The sequence below is a fragment of the Eucyclogobius newberryi genome, unplaced genomic scaffold (assembly GCF_026437365.1).
Source record: "Eucyclogobius newberryi isolate DKJ021-1_F unplaced genomic scaffold, fEucNew1.0.hap1 SCAF_407, whole genome shotgun sequence".
In the NCBI taxonomy this organism is placed as follows: Eukaryota; Metazoa; Chordata; class Actinopteri; order Gobiiformes; family Gobiidae; genus Eucyclogobius; species Eucyclogobius newberryi.
In genome coordinates, this window is record NW_027316065.1 from 14495 (window position 1) to 31919 (window position 17425).

General features: G+C 43.4%; 1 protein-coding gene across 1 annotated transcript in view; it reads left to right on the plus strand.

The window, feature by feature from the left end:
* LOC140379326 (neuronal-specific septin-3-like) overlaps positions 1-17425 on the plus strand; it is a gene marked incomplete at its 3' end in the record, with an annotated part of 40502 nt that overhangs the window by 11419 nt on the left and 11658 nt on the right. The window contains exon 2 of the mRNA XM_072464190.1: positions 6013-6141. Within this exon, the coding sequence (XP_072320291.1) occupies positions 6013-6141 (129 nt within the window). The remainder of the gene's footprint in view (positions 1-6012; positions 6142-17425) is intronic.

Genomic DNA, 17425 nt, shown 5'->3' on the forward strand with positions numbered 1-17425 from the left:
CAGAGTGTATAAAGCTCTAAAGACACACCTCAGAGTGTATAAAGCTCTAAAGACACACCTCAGAGTGGTATAAAGCTCTAAAGACACACCTCAGAGTGTTATAAAGCTCTAAAGACACACCTCAGAGTGTATAAAGCTCTAAAGACACACCTCAGAGTGGTATACAGCTCTAAAGACACACCTCAGAGTGTTATAAAGCTCTAAAGACACACCTCAGAGTGTATAAAGCTCTAAAGACACACCTCAGAGTGTATAAAGCTCTAAAGACACACCTCAGAGCGGTATAAAGCTCTAAAGACACACCTCAGAGTGTTTAAAGCTCTAAAGACACACCTCAGAGTGGTATAAAGCTCTAAAGACACACTTCAGAGTGGTATAAAGCTCTAAAGACACACCTCAGAGTGTATAAAGCTCTAAAGACACACCTCAGAGTGTATAAAGCTCTAAAGACACACTTCAGAGTGATATAAAGCTCTAAAGACACACCTCAGAGTGTATAAAGCTCTAAAGACACACCTCAGAGTGTATAAAGCTCTAAAGACACATCTCAGAGTGGTATAAAGCTCTAAAGACACACCTCAGAGTGTATAAAGCTCTAAAGACACACCTCAGAGTGGTATAAAGCTCTAAAGACACACCTCAGAGTGGAATAAAGCTCTAAAGACACACCTCAGAGTGTATAAAGCTCTAGACACACCTCAGAGTGTTATCAAGCTCTAAAGACACATTTTAGAGTGTATAAAGCTCTAAAGACACACCTCAGAGTGGTATAAAGCTCTAAAGACACATCTCAGAGTATATAAAGCTCTAAAGATACACCTCAGAGTGTATAAAGCTCTAAAGACACACCTCAGAGTGTTATAAAGCTCTAAAGACACACCTCAGAGTGGTATAAAGCTCTAAAGACACATCTCAGAGTATCTAAAGCTCTAAAGATACACCTCAGAGTGTATAAAGCTCTAAAGACACACCTCAGAGTGTTATAAAGCTCTAAAGACACACCTCAGAGTGTATAAAGCTCTAAAGACACACCTCAGAGTGGTATAAAGCTCTAAAGACACACCTCAGAGGGGTATGAAGCTCTAAAGATACACCTCAGAGTGTATAAATCTCTAAAGACACACCTCAGAGTGGAATAAAGCTCTAAAGACACACCTCAGAGTGTATAAAGCTCTAAAGACACACCTCAGAGTGTTATAAAGCACTAAAGACACATTTTAGAGTGTATAAAGCTCTAAAGACACACCTCAGAGTGGTATGAAGCTCTAAAGACACACCTCAGAGTGTTATAAAGCTCTAAAGACACATCTCAGAGTTTACAAAGCTCTAAAGACACACCTCAGAGTGTTATAAAGCTCTAAAGACACCTCAGAGTGGTATAAAGCTCTAAAGACACACCTCAGAGTGTATAAAGCTCTAAAGACACACCTCAGAGCGGTATAAAGCTCTAAAGACACACCTCAGAGTGTATAAAGCTCTAAAGACACACCTCAGAGTGGTATAAAGCTCTAAAGACACACTTCAGAGTGGTATAAAGCTCTAAAGACACACCTCAGAGTGTATAAAGCTCTAAAGACACACCTCAGAGTGTATAAAGCTCTAAAGACACACTTCAGAGTGGTATAAAGCTCTAAAGACACACCTCAGAGTGTATAAAGCTCTGAAGACACACCTCAGAGTGTTATAAAGCTCTAAAGACACACCTCAGAGTGGTATAAAGCTCTAAAGACACAACTCAGAGTGGTATAAAGCTCTAAAGACACACCTCAGAGTGTTATAAAGCTCTAAAGACACACCTCAGAGTGTATAAAGCTCTAAAGACACACCTCAGAGTGATATAAAGCTCTAAAGACACACCTCAGAGTGTTATAAAGCTCTAAAGACACACCTCAGAGCGGTATAAAGCTCTAAAGACACACCTCAGAGCGGTATAAAGCTCTAAAGACACACCTCAGAGTGTATAAAGCTCTAAAGACACACCTCAGAGTGGTATAAAGCTCTAAAGACACACCTCAGAGCGGTATAAAGCTCTAAAGACACACCTCAGAGCGGTATAAAGCTCTAAAGACACACCTCAGAGTGATATAAAGCTCTAAAGACACACCTCAGAGTGTATAAAGCTCTAAAGACACACCTCAGAGTGTTATAAAGCTCTAAAGACACACCTCAGAGTGTACAAAGCTCTAAAGACACACCTCAGAGTGATATAAAGCTCTAAAGACACACCTCAGAGTGATATAAAGCTCTAAAGACACATCTCAGAGTGTATAAAGCTCTAAAGACACACCTCAGAGTGTATAAAGCTCTAAAGACACACCTCAGAGTGTATAAAGCTCTAAAGACACACCTCAGAGTGATATAAAAACAAACAAAACAAAGCCAAGGCTTTTGATTCCGTTAGCTGACCATATTTATTTAAAGTGCTAAACAAATTTGACTCTGGAGGGAGGGTCAGACAGGGCTGTGCCTGGTCTCTCCTCCTGTTTGCTTTGTATTTGGAACCATTGGCCTAATTTATTAGACAATCAAAAACAATTCACGGTGTTACATTTGATGGGATGGAAAGTAAAACTGTCTGCTGGAGATGATGTTGTTATTGTGTTGTGTTAGACCAAACCAGACATTTCCATATCTAATGTGATGCATTTTCCTCCAAAAAATTGGTCCAATGTCTGGATAAAAAAATGAATGTACAAAAAACTGAAATGTTTGCTCTCATTCTGGCGCCCCCCTCTGTCCTCCTAGATACTTGGGTGTGGTCCTCAGAGGGATCCATCAACAATTTTGATGAAAACTGAAAAATCATACTATTCTTTTTACTACTATAAAAAAGACCTTGGAAAATGTACTTTTAACCAATGAATCCTGTCTGATCTTTGTGGATTCAGTTTGGGAGGATTTGTTCCATTCTTTTGGACATAATTGAGGGGAATAAACGATAGTCCACATTCATGATAGAAATAGTCTCTATTAGGCACAGTCCAGTCGGTCTTTCCCTTCTTTTGGTCTCAGGGACATGATGGCTCACCCTTCGAGTCAAATGTTGCTGAGATTTCGGAAGTTACAAAAATAAATAGCAGTGAATTTTTTCCAACTAGGAGGGCACTTTTTCTCCTGTTTGTTTCTCCTTTGTTTGGTAAAGAGCATTTTCTTAAGTATTTCTTAAGTACTCCTCTCTTCTGTTTAGGCTAGTTTTTTATGTTCCTTAAATGTGTCCTGGTCTAGACCTGGTTTAGTCCTGGTTTAGACCTGGTTTAGTCCTGGTTTAGTCCTGGTTTAGCTGTGATTTAGTTCTGGTTTAGACCTGGTTTAGTCCCGGTTTAGTCCTGGTTTAGCTGTGATTTAGTTCTGGTTTAGACCTGGTTTAGTCCTGGTTTAGTCCTGGGTTAGACCTGGTTTAGTCCTGGTTTAGTCCTGGGTTAGACCTGGTTTAGTCCTGGTTTAGTCCTGGTTTAGACCTGGTTTAGTCCTGGTTTAGTCCTGGGTTAGACCTGGTTTAGTCCTGGTTTAGACCTGGTTTAGTCCTGGTTTAGTCCTGGTTTAGTCCTGGGTTAGACCTGGTTTAGTCCTGGTTTAGTTCTGGTTTAGTCCTGGTTTAGACCTGGTTTAGTCCTGGTTTAGTCCTGGTTTAGTCCTGGGTTAGACCTGGTTTAGTCCTGGGTTAGACCTGGTTTAGTCCTGGTTTAGTCCTGGGTTAGACCTGGTTTAGTCCTGGTTTAGTCCTGGGTTAGACCTGGTTTAGTCCTGGTTTAGCTAAATTCTAAATACATCTTTACGGATGTGTGAGCCTGAAATTGCAACAGGAAGTTCAACGCTGCAAAGGGGAAGTGGTTTGGCCTGCTTCCTGTTTCATACGTAACAAAATGCTGATAATGTTGACAGCTACACATGTAGTAATGTCAACTGCGTTTAGCTACTACACTATTACACTACTTCACTACACTACTACACTACACAACTACACAACTACACTACACTACACTACTACACTACTACACTACACTACTACACTACTACACTACTACACTACTACACTACACTACTACACTACACTACACTACTACACTACTACACTACACTACACTACACTACACTACACTACACTACACTACACTACTACACTACTACACTACTACACTACTACACTACACTACTACACTACTACACTACTACACTACACTACTACACTACTACACTACACTACTACACTACTACACTACTACACTACTACACTACTACACTACACTACTACACTACTACACTACTACACTACACTACTACACTACACTACACTACTACACTACTACACTACACTACACTACACTACACTACTACACTACACTACACTACTACACTACTACACTACTACACTACTACACTACTACACTACACTACTACACTACACTACACTACTACACTACTACACTACACTACACTACACTACACTACTACACTACACTACACTACACTACACTACTACACTACTACACTACTACACTACTACACTACACTACTACACTACTACACTACTACACTACACTACTACACTACTACACTACACTACTACACTACTACACTACTACACTACTACACTACTACACTACACTACTACACTACTACACTACTACACTACTACACTACTACACTACTACACTACTACACTACACTACTACACTACACTACACTACTACACTACTACACTACACTACACTACACTACACTACACTACACTACTACACTACTACACTACTACACTACACTACTACACTACACTACTACACTACACTACACTACTACACTACTACACTACACTACACTACACTACTACACTACACTACACTACACTACACTACACTACTACACTACACTACTACACTACACTACTACACTACACTACACTACTACACTACTACACTACACTACACTACACTACTACACTACACTACTACACTACACTACTACACTACACTACACTACTACACTACTACACTACACTACTACACTACTACACTACTACACTACACTACTACACTACTACACTACTACACTACTACACTACACTACTACACTACTACACTACTACACTACTACACTACTACACTACACTACACTACACTACACTACACTACTACACTACTACACTACACTACTACACTACTACACTACTACACTACTACACTACACTACTACACTACTACACTACACTACTACACTACTACACTACTACACTACTACACTACACTACTACACTACTACACTACACTACTACACTACTACACTACACAACTACACAACTACACAACTACACTACACTACACTACTACACTACTACACTACTACACTACACTACTACACTACACTACACTACTACACTACTACACTACTACACTACTACACTACACTACACTACTACACTACACTACTACACTACACTACTACACTACACTACTACACTACTACACTACACTACACTACACTACACTACACTACACTACTACACTACTACACTACTACACTACTACACTACACTACACTACACTACACTACTACACTACACTACTACACTACTACACTACTACACTACACTACTACACTACTACACTACACTACACTACTACACTACACTACACTACTACAGTACTACACTACTACACGACTACACTACACTACACTACTACACTACTACACTACTACACTACTACACTACTACACTACTACACTACTACACTACACTACACTACTACACTACTACACTACTACACTACTACACTACACTACACTACACTACTACACTACACTACACTACACTACTACACTACACTACACTACTACACTACTACACTACTACACTACACTACTACACTACTACACTAGTGGCCGGCCCTCCGGTACTTGCCTGGATTCGAATATGGCCCTCGGAGGGAAATAATTGCCCACCCCTGATATATATAATAATATATATATATATATAAAAATAACACTAAAGTCATGTTTTAATGCCCTTGTGTGCAGGTCAGAGTGGTCTGGGGAAGTCTACACTGGTCAACACTTTGTTCAAGTCCAGAGTGAGTCCAAAGTACTACTCCAGTGTGAAACAGGAGAAGATCCCCAAGACCGTCCGGATCCACACGGTCAGCCACAGTAAGTGGAGCTCACAGAGCTCACAGAGATCACAGAGATCACAGAGATCACAGGGCTCACAGAGATCACAGAGATCACAGAGATCACAGAGCTCACAGAGATCACAGAGCTCACAGAGATCACAGAGCTCACAGAGATCACAGAGATCACAGAGATCACAGGGCTCACAGAGATCACAGGGCTCACAGAGATCACAGAGCTCACAGAGATCACAGAGATCACAGAGATCACAGAGCTCACAGAAATCACAGAGATCACAGAGATCACAGGGCTCACAGAGATCACAGGGCTCACAGAGATCACAGAGATCACAGAGATCACAGAGATCACAGAGATTACAGGGCTCACAGAGATCACAGAGATCACAGAGATCACAGAGATCACAGAGATCACAGAGATCACAGAGATTACAGGGCTCACAGAGATCACAGAGATCACAGGGCTCACAGAGATCACAGGGTTCACAGAGATCACAGGGCTCACAGAGATCACAGAGATCACAGGGCTCACATAGATCACAGAGATCACAGAGATCACAGAGCTCACAGGGCTCACAGAGATCACAGAGATCACAGAGCTCACAGAGATCACAGGGCTCACAGAGATCACAGAGATCACAGAGATCACAGAGCTCACAGGGCTCACAGAGATCACAGAGATCACAGAGCTCACAGAGATCACAGGGCTCACAGAGATCACAGAGCTCACAGAGATCACAGGGCTCACAGAGATCACAGAGATCACAGAGATCACAGAGCTCACAGAGATCACAGAGATCACAGAGATCACAGAGCTTACAGAGATCACAGAGATCACAGAGATCACAGAGATCACAGAGCTCACAGAGATCACAGAGATCACAGAGATCACAGGGCTCAATTCAATTAAATCTATGTTCGTAATGCCCAAAATTAAACAATGTTCATAGGGACTTGGCAATGTCCCAGGATCCCCCGTCCTTAGACCCTCCTTCTGTCCTTAGACTCTCCTTCTGTCCTTAGACTCTCCTTCTGTCCTTAGACTCTCCTTCTGTCCTTAGACTCTCCTTCTGTCCTTAGACCCTCCTTCTGTCCTTAGTCCTTAGACCCTCCTTCTGTCCTTAGACCCTCCTTCTATCCTTGGACTCTCCTTCTGTCCTTAGACCCTCCTTCTGTCCTTAGACCCTCCTTCTGTCCTTAGACCCTCCTTCTTTCCTTAGACCCTCCTTCTGTCCTTAGACCCTCCTTCTGTCCTTAGACCCTCCTTCTGTCCATAGACTCTCCTTCTGTCATTAGACCCTCCTCCTGTCCTTAGACCCTCTTTCTGTCCTTAGACCTTCCTTCTGTCCTTAGACCCTCCTTCTGTCCTTAGACCCTCCTTCTGTCCTTAGACCCTCCTTCTGTCCTTAGACCCTCCTTCTGTCCTTAGACTCTCCTTCTGTCCTTAGACTCTCCTTCTGTCCTTAGACTCTCCTTCTCGGCCAGGAAATATTAACAAACCTCTTTGGGAAAAAGTATAAACCTGGAGGAGTTCCACACTGAAGGAGAGATCTGACTCCCTCAGACGGACAGGAGGACGCGAGAGAGACAGTGGAGCTGGAGCAACTCAGAAGGAGAACCAGTTCATCAGGAGGAGAACCAGTTCTTCAGGAGGAAAACCAGTTCTTCAGGAGGAGAACCAGTTCTTCAGGAGGATAAATAGTTCTTCAGGAGGAGAACCAGTTCTTCAGGAGGAGAAGCAGTTCTTCAGGAGGAGAACCAGTTCTTCAGGAGTAGAACCAGTTCTTCAGGAGGAGAACTAGTTCTTCAGGAGGAGAACCAGTTCTTCAGGAGGAGAAGCAGTTCTTCAGGAGGAGAACTAGTTTTTCCTGGCAGATGAAGAAACATTCATATGGAGTAGAGACCGCTTCTCCAGGGACTCGAGGATCATCTGGGTCACAGGTCATCGATGAGCCTGTTCCACTCCCTCTTGGAGTGGCCGGGAGAGAAGAAGAGAGAAGAAGAAAAGGCAATGAATAGATTGCAAGTGAAAATTAAAAACAGTTTGTCAGAATAAGTCAGACATGGGCCAACTACGGCCCGCGGGCCTTCATAATCCAACCTGCCAAAGAATTTGTTTGTTTTTTACCCTTGGGCTTTATTAGACAGGAGATGAAATAATGAAGGGGGGATGAGAGAAAAGGGAGGACATGCAGCAAATGTCGGAGTGGGGATTTGAACTCCGCCGGCCGTTCACATTTCACCTAGAGATAGCGCACTTATGACCTTTTTGGCGCCCTCTTCTTCTCTGTTAAGCTTTTAACATGCTAATGTCACGTCGGATGGATCACCAAATTTAAGAGGAAAAAACGTTGTTGAAAAGAATCCAGGACAAAGTGAAAGAGGAAAACCCTGAGCAGGATGTTATTTCCTTCACTGTATCATCAGAATCACTGTGGAAGTCTATAATGCAGCTTAACCATGTCGTGGATCCCGTTGTAAAACTTGTGAACTTTATATGTGCAAAGGGACTCCAGCATCGTCCACCATCCATCTGTTCCTGGCCCGGCCCCTACCTCAAATTTTAGAACCCACTGTGGCCCTCGAGTCAAAAAGTTTCCCAACCCCTGAAATAAGCAATCAGAAGCAGAGGATCGAGCTCAAGCTGCCATACTTCCCCCAGAGGTACTCCTAGGGCAGCGTAGCTAAAGCTGTGGGTTTATGTTTCTGTTCCTAACTAGTCATTTAGACATAAGACATTTCAAAGAGGAACATTTTAAGCCTGGACTTAAATGAAGAGACTGTGTCACTATATTTAACATAGACAGGAGCTGATTCCATAACACAGGAGCTCTACCTCCTACTGTGCTTTTAGAGACTCTTGGGACCACCAGAAGGCTCCACCTCCTACTGTGCTTTTAGAGACTCTTGGGACCACCAGAAGGCTCTACCTCCTACTGTGCTTTTAGAGACTCTTGGGACCCCTAGCTTTTAGAGACTCTTGGGACCACCAGGAGGCTCTACCTCCTACTGTGCTTTTAGAGACTCTTGGGACCACCAGAAGGTCAGCATTTTGAGAGAGAAGAGCTCTGTTTGGATGATATGGTTCTATAGCATCTTTGAGGTAGGACGGGGCCATGTCATTTATGGCTTTGGAGGCCGGTCCATGTTAAGTCCTGACTCTGGCACCAGCAGGAGGCCGGTCCATGTTTAGTCCTGACTCTGGCACCAGCAGGAGGCCGGTCCCTGTTTAGTCCTGACTCTGGCACCAGCAGGAGGCCGGTCCATGTTTAGTCCTGACTCTGGCACCAGAAGGAGGCCGGCCCCTGAGAACAGGACTAATGTGATGGTACTTCCTGGTTCTAGTCAGGACCCGAGCAGCAGCGTTCTGGATGAACTGCAGCTGTTTTACAGCTCGTTTGGGACCAGTGAGCAGGCCGTTATAGTCTAATCTACTGGAGACGAACACATGGATAAGTCTCTCCAAGTCTGATTGGCAATGTTTTTTAGATGATAAAAAGCTGCTGATGTTATTGATTTGACGTGGCTATTAAAGTTCAAGTCTGAGTCCATTATTACCCCCAGATTTCTAACTTGGTTTGTAGGTTTTAGAGCGAGACTCTGGAGGTGACCGCTAACACTTTCTCTTTGTTTCTGTGGGCCAAAAACGATTATTTCAGTCTTGTCTGAGTTCAGCTGGAGAAAGTTGTTTTGCATCCACACACTGATCTGTTGGATGCAGTGACAGAGTGAATCTACTGGTCCATAGTCACCTGCCGATAGTGAAACATAGATCTGAGTCGTCTGCATAATTGTGATAGGACACATTTTCACTGCGTATCAGTTGACCTAATGGCAGCATGTAGAGGTTGAACAGAAGAGGACCCAGGACTGACCCTTGGGGCACTCCACAGGTCAGGGTCATGTGGTCTGAGACACAAAGTACTTCCTGTCTTCCAGATAGGACCTTCACCAGTTTAGGGCGGGGCCAGTGATGCCCACCCAGTCCTCTAGTCTCTGTAAGAGGGTCCCATGATGGACAGTGTCAAAAGCAGCACTCAGATCTAACAGAATTAAGACTGGGGCTTTGCCCGTGTCAGTGTTCAGGCGGATGTCATTTGTCACCATGACAACAGCAGTCTCAGTGCTGTGATGAGGTCTAAAACCTGACTGAGAAACATCAAATGAGTTGTTTATTAATGTGACTGTTGTAAACAACCTTTTCAAGGACTTTGTCCCAAAATGGCAGATTAGAGATGGGCCGGTCATGACTCAGGACTGCAGCATCAAGACTGCTCTTCTTTAGGAGAGGCTTTATGACCGCAGTTTTCCAAGACATTGGGAATGTTCCAGATTGAAGCGACATGTTAACTATGTGAGTGAATGGTGCTAACAAACTGTTCAGCACAGACTTTAGAAATCTGGAGGGCCACACATGGAGGCAGCATGTAGATGAACTCAGACTGGTGATGATCTCATGGACAGTTTTGTCAGTTACAGGTGCAAAGGTTGTACATGTTCAGCTTCTCTTTGTAAATCTCTTTTTGAACCTGGAGCTTTGACTTGTGTCACTCCCTTTTCTGTGCCCTGACCCAATCATCATGTCTCCATGGCAACTTCTGCTTATTTTAACCATTTTAGCCTTCATAGGGGCGATGGTGTCCAGAACATTCAAAACACTAGATGTAACAGAGTTCAACAAGTCATTTACATTAGAACATGAGACATTTTCAAAGTTTATCATTTCCATAAACAGTGCACATGTGCCATCATTTATGTGTCTCCTCTGAACAACTGCAAGACCAGCCTCTGAACAGCTGCAGGACCAGCTGGTGGTTTGGGAAAAACAGACAGGTCAAAGAAGACACAGAAATGATCAGACAGAGCAGAATCGACCACATTGACATTTGAAATATTTACCTCCTTTGTAATTATGAGATCTAGAGTCTGCCCTCTGCTGTGGGCGGGGCCACTATGCTCTGGGTGGGGCCACTGTGCTGTGGGTGGAGCCACTCTGCTGTGGGTGGGGCCACTCTGCTGTGGGTGGGGCCACTCTGCTGTAGGTGGGGCCTCTCTGCTGTGGGTGGGGCCTCTCTGCTGTGGGTGGGGCCACTCTGCTGTAGGTGGGGCCTCTCTGCTGTGGGTGGGGCCTCTCTGCTGTGGGTGGGGCCTCTCACATGCTGAGTAAGACTGAAGGTTTCAAGGACAGCATCAAGCTCTTTAGCATTTCTGTCACAAATATTATCAACATGCACATTGAAAATCACCTGTAATGACCAAACCATCAAAGTCTGTGCGACTGAAACATCTCAGTAAAATCATCAATAAAACGTTGGCAGTGCTGGAGAGGCTTGTTTAACCTGTTACCATCCACCTATTTCACCCTGTGCACAATGGTTGGACCCAAATGTCATTGCTTATTAAAAGAGGATGTTCTGTTCCACATGCAAGTGTGATGCATCATTAGAAAGCTTAGGCCTTCTAGTTTCTGCAGATGTGCACATGTCACACTGTCAGGGCTTCAGAACTTACACTACAGAGGCCCAAATATAAACAAAACATCCTTTTTTTAGTCTCGCCTGAATATTGTCAATTTGTAATGGTCCTGAGCATGACATACTTCATTGTGTGCATATGCTGTTCACTGTACATGATGTTTATCTTATCGACAACAACTGTGTAAAGTTTCAGATCTGTAGGAACAGGCATTTTAGTGCTTTGACCTTTTTGTATCAAAAAGTATATTCGGAACAAGTGATCCAAATATGTGCCAACTGTGCCAAACTGTTTTATTACAATTTTAATCACTAATACCCATTATAACTGCTAAAAACAATGTGTGTGAAAATGTGTAAATATGAGTTTACCCATGAATTTTCCATATAAAGACCCTCCTTCTTATAAATAAGCTTCAGTTGTAGTCATCTGGACTCAGTTTGAAAAAATAGACGTTTCGACTCTCATCCAAGAGTCATTGTCAATAAAAGAATTTAGATCGAGAACTCTGATATTAATACTGTTCTGTGGTAAGACCCACCCATTGGGCGGAGCCTTCCTGAAGTAGAAAGAGTTGTTTGTTTCAACAGAAACTCCCCCCTTGTATCTACCGAGCCTATTCAGAATCTTAATGGGCTATTAGAATCCTCTTTGTCTTTGTGAGACCCTGGCTCAACCACCCTGAGTACCTGATTAGCATCTAAATGTCCTTGTCCTGGTCCTCTACCTTTCCAGGGGTTCAGTAACCCATTATAAATAACATTAACAGATTAAACCTTAGCCCTCCATTTCTGTTTAAAGAAGGTCTTTCTTTTTTAACAAAAATAGCTTCCTTGACTCCTCTTTCAAACCATCTTTTCTCCCTGCTTAAAACCTTCACCTCACCGTCTTCAAACGAGTGATTAGAGGCTTCAAGATGGAGATGCACGGCACTCTGAGGTCCTGAACTTGTATTTCTTCTGTGCTGATAAAGCCTCTTGTGTAGAGGCTGTTTCGTCTCACCTATGTAACGTTCTTTACAACTTTCTTCACTGCATTGGATCGAATAAACTACATTGCTCTGTTTTTGAGTCGGCAACTTGTCCTTAGGGTGAACCAGTTTTTGTCTTTAAGTGTTTCCTGGTTTAAAATAAACAGGGACTTCGTGTTGTCTAAAAATTCTCTGCAGTTTTTCCGACAGGCCAGACACATAAGGGATAGAAACACCCTTCCTTCTCTGTTCAGTTTCCCATTTGTCCTGCTTTTTGGTTCTCTTCTCTCTGTTGAGGGCCCAAGCGGGGTAACCACAGGCTGAGAGGGCATTTCGGACATGTTTTTCCTCTTTCTTCTTGCCCTCTGAGCTGGTGGGCACACCTTGAGCTCTGTGTTGTAAGGTTCTGATCACCCCCAGCTTGTGCTGTAGTGGGTGGTTGGAGCCAAAGAGCAGATACTGGTCCGTGTGTGTAGGTTTCCTATATACTTCTATTTGGAGTTTCCCGTCCTCTCCTCTGATCGTGGAACAATCAAGAAAGGCCAAGCGATTCTCCTTAGCGTCTTCTCTTGTAAACCTGATATGTGGGTCCACAGCATTGATGTGATCAGAGAAGGTTTCCAGCTCTTGTTTCTTAATTGTTACAAAAGTATCATCGACATAGCGGAGCCACAGTTTTGGGGCTATGCCTGAGAATGAGGACAGTGCCTTCTTCTCAAAGTGCTCCATGTACAGGTTGGCCACTATGGGAGAGACGGGCGAGCCCATGGCACAGCCATGAATCTGTCTGTAAAATTGTCCCCGGAATTGAAAGTAAGTGGTGTTCAGACAGATGTCCAACAGTTTACATATGTGTTCAGGTGTCAGTTTGGTCCTTTCCTGTAGGGTGGTGTCTTCCTGCAGTCTGATCCTCTGCCTTCTTCTCAAAGTGCTCCATGTACAGGTTGGCCACTATGGGAGAGACGGGCGAGCCCATGGCACAGCCATGAATCTGTCTGTAAAATTGTCCCCGGAATTGAAAGTAAGTGGTGTTCAGACAGATGTCCAACAGTTTACATATGTGTTCAGGTGTCAGTTTGGTCCTTTCCTGTAGGGTGGTGTCTTCCTGCAGTCTGATCCTCACCGCTGCTACTGCATCAGAGGTCGGGATGCAGGTGAACAGGGACACAACATCATATGAAACCATGAGGTCATCTGGGTCCAGTTGGAGATGTTTCACTTTATCTACAAAGTTGTGCGTGTTTTCCACATGATGTTCCGAATTCCCCACAAGCGGAGCCAATATAGTTGTTAAATGCTTGGCCACATTGTAAGTGATGGAATCTGTGCTGCACACTATGGGTCTGAGTGGAACCTCCTTTTTGTGTATTTTTGGAAGGCCATAAATGCAAGGCATGGCTTCACCAGGATACAGTCTGTAATACAGAGGCCGGTCTATCACTTCCTCTTTTTCCAGCCTTTGTAAACAGTCTATCACTTTCTTCTTGTAGCCACTGGTCGGATCTCTTTTCAAGCGCTCGTATGTGGTCGTGTCCTCGAGGAGGGTGTGGACTTTGGCTTCGTAATCAGCTGCGTTGAGAATCACAGTGCAACGTCCCTTGTCTGCTGGGAGGATGTTGATGCTATGATCTTTTTCCAGTGCTGAAAGTGCTTTTCTCTCTTCAAATGTGATATTTGAAGGCGGTGGTTTGGCACTCTTCAGGGTCGCTGTGACACGTAGCCTCAGGTCTGCAGCCTCCGATTCAGTCATTTTGTTGTTTCTAATTGCCGTTTCAGTGGCTGTGATGTAGTCCTCTGTAGGGATGTGTTTAGAGGTGACAGAAAAGTTGAGACCTTTAGAAAGCACCTCCTTTTCTGCCTGTGTCAGAACACGATCTGATAGGTTCTTAATCCAATTGTTTTTGCTGGTCGCTAATTTGTCTGTTTCAGTCCTAATGTCTAGCTCGACCTCACCTGCATTCTTTTTGTTCAAAAGAATGTTGAACTTCTTGATTTGGCGTTCTTTGCTCTTCCTGTGCTGTGCTTCTTGTGCTGTCTGTGTAAAATCCAGCACTCTTTTGAAAGCTTCTTCAGGGAGTATGCTGGTTAATTTCTCCTGTAAAGTTCCTGTTCTGTCTTTCAATTTATCAATTCTGACGTTGTTTTCCTGGATCCTTTCACTGAGCATCTGCATAAGGCTCCTTCTCCAAATCTTCTCTGCTCTGTGTCCTCTGACCGGTGATTTGATCTGCAGGCTCTTCGGGATCATATTGTTCTGTCTGCATCTAAGATTGAACCTCAAGTGATTCCTGTTGTCTGCTAGTTTCCTGGCTACAGATTCGAGTTCCCGAACTAAATCCAAGGTTTTAGGCCCAAAATTCTTGGAAATATGTCGGTGTAATCCCTCATTCGTCCAGGCGTGTTCCATAGTAGAAAAAGCTTCAGTTGTAGTCATCTGGACTCAGTTTGAAAAAATAGACGTTTCGACTCTCATCCAAGAGTCATTGTCAATAAAAGAATTTAGATCGAGAACTCTGATATTAATACTGTTCTGTGGTAAGACCCGCCCATTGGGCGGAGCCTTCCTGAAGTAGAAAGAGTTCTAATAGCCCATTAAGATTCTGAATAGGCTCGGTAGATACAAGGGGGGAGTTTCTGTTGAAACAAACAACTCCTTCTACTTCAGGAAGGCTCCTCCCAATGGGCGGGTCTTACCACAGAACAGTATTAATATCGGAGTTCTCGATCTAAATTCTTTTATTGACAATGACTCTTGGATGAGAGTCGAAACGTCTATTTTTTCAAACTGAGTCCAGATGACTACAACTGAAGCTTTTTCTACTCAGAAGAAATGGAAATCTGTGGAGACGAGAGATGATGTGATCAGTCGCACTACTAAACAAACACACGTGCAGCAGCGGAGCTGTTTCCTGCTTCTGCACGAGGTTTAGTGGGAGGCGGCCTCTTGGAAAGAACAAGTCACTTGAGTTCTCAAATCGTCGAAAAATCCTCTATTATTCCTTTAAGAGAACAAACTTCTGTGTGTGGACATTGACTTTGTGTGTGGACATTGACTTTGTGTGTGGACATTGACTTTGTATGTGGACATTGACTTTGTGTGTAGACGTTGACTTTGTGTCGACATTGACTTTGTGTGTGGACGTTGACATTGTGTGTGGACGTTGACACGGGCGGGACAGACATTTGTCTCTGATGCTGTGACCACTGGACATGTTTAAGACTATTATTGATGAGACTATGTCCACACTTGTTTGACTCGTGTCCAGAAGGACAACAGAAGGACATGTGAGGTGTTTAAGACTATTATTGATGAGACTATGTCCACACTTGTTTGACTCGTGTCCAGAAGGACAACAGAAGGACATGTGAGGTGTTTAAGACTATTATTGATGAGACTATGTCCACATTTGTTTGACTCGTGTCCAGAAGGACAACAGAAGGACATGTGAGGTGTTTAAGACTATTATTGATGAGACTATGTCCACACTTGTTTGACTCGTGTCCAGAAGGACAACAGAAGGACATGTGAGGTGTTTAAGACTATTATTGATGAGACTATGTCCACACTTGTTTGACTCGTGTCCAGAAGGACAACAGAAGGACATGTGAGGTGTTTAAGACTATTATTGATGAGACTATGTCCACACTTGTTTGACTCGTGTCCAGAAGGACAACAGAAGGACATGTGAGGTGTTTAAGGCTATTGTTGATGAGACTATGTCCACACGTGTTTGACTCGTGTCCAGAAGGACAACAGAAGGACATGTGAGGTGGTCTCTGGGCCCTCGGCTCTTTTCTACTGGACAAATGTCCTGGACACTATAAACTTTGAATCTTCCTTGTCTCTTTTAAATTAATTCATAGAATTTACTCCACTGATCCATTGATGCAAAGATATATTAAAACTAAAGATCTGACCTGCACTTTTTGTCCAAAATCCCCTGAAATGATCATGTTTTTTAGAATTGCACTTTTGTAAAAACCTTTTGGAAAGACTTCAAATTGATTCCAAGTTTAGATTAAAATTTGAACAAATTATTTTTGGTTTTCATGAAACGAATAATAAGAAACTGACATTTAATTCAATTCTTATATTTGGCTAATTCTATCTTCATGAAAGTAACATTCCCTCATCAGTAAACAGACTGAAACATTGTATGTATGAACTGTTTCACAGTACTCCAGTAGAGTACTCCTACTAAATATGAAATATATTTTATGAAAGGTTTTACTTCTACTTGAGTACGTCATAAGGCGCTGGTACAGCTAGCAGCCCGGTGTAAACGCTCTCTCTTCTTTCTCACACTTATTGTGCTTTATCTCCTATATTTTGTAAATATAGTTAGTATATTTTTTCTATTTTACTGTACGATAGGGACACGCGCTGGAATAGTTTTTTATTCAACTGTTTTTGACTTTTTTCGGCTGGATTTGAGCGTTTTTCGTTGCGTTCGTTGTGTTGTTGTGATGTGAGCTAGCTCCGAGCGAGCCCACCAGCCCCCCCCCCCCGCGCCCTCCGACCGCGCTAAAGTACGGCGTGTCGTCGGTACACGTTTATATACACGTTTATATGAAAGAGGAACTTCACCAACGATCGGGACACACACTGGAATCGCTTTAAATGAACTTGTTTTGACTTTATTCGGCTGGATTGAGTGTTTTCGTCGTGTCGTTGCGATGTGTCTTGGCTCTGAGTCCCCCGGCTCCGGCCCCGCCCCCCGGCTCCGGCCCCGCCCCTGGCTCCGGCCCCGCCCCCCGGCCGGCGCCGTACCGCGTTTACACAAAGGAGGAACTCATGAAACTGCGGAGAACAGTCGTCTTACCCGGAGATCGTCACGTTATCCCGGCGGACATCCTAAGG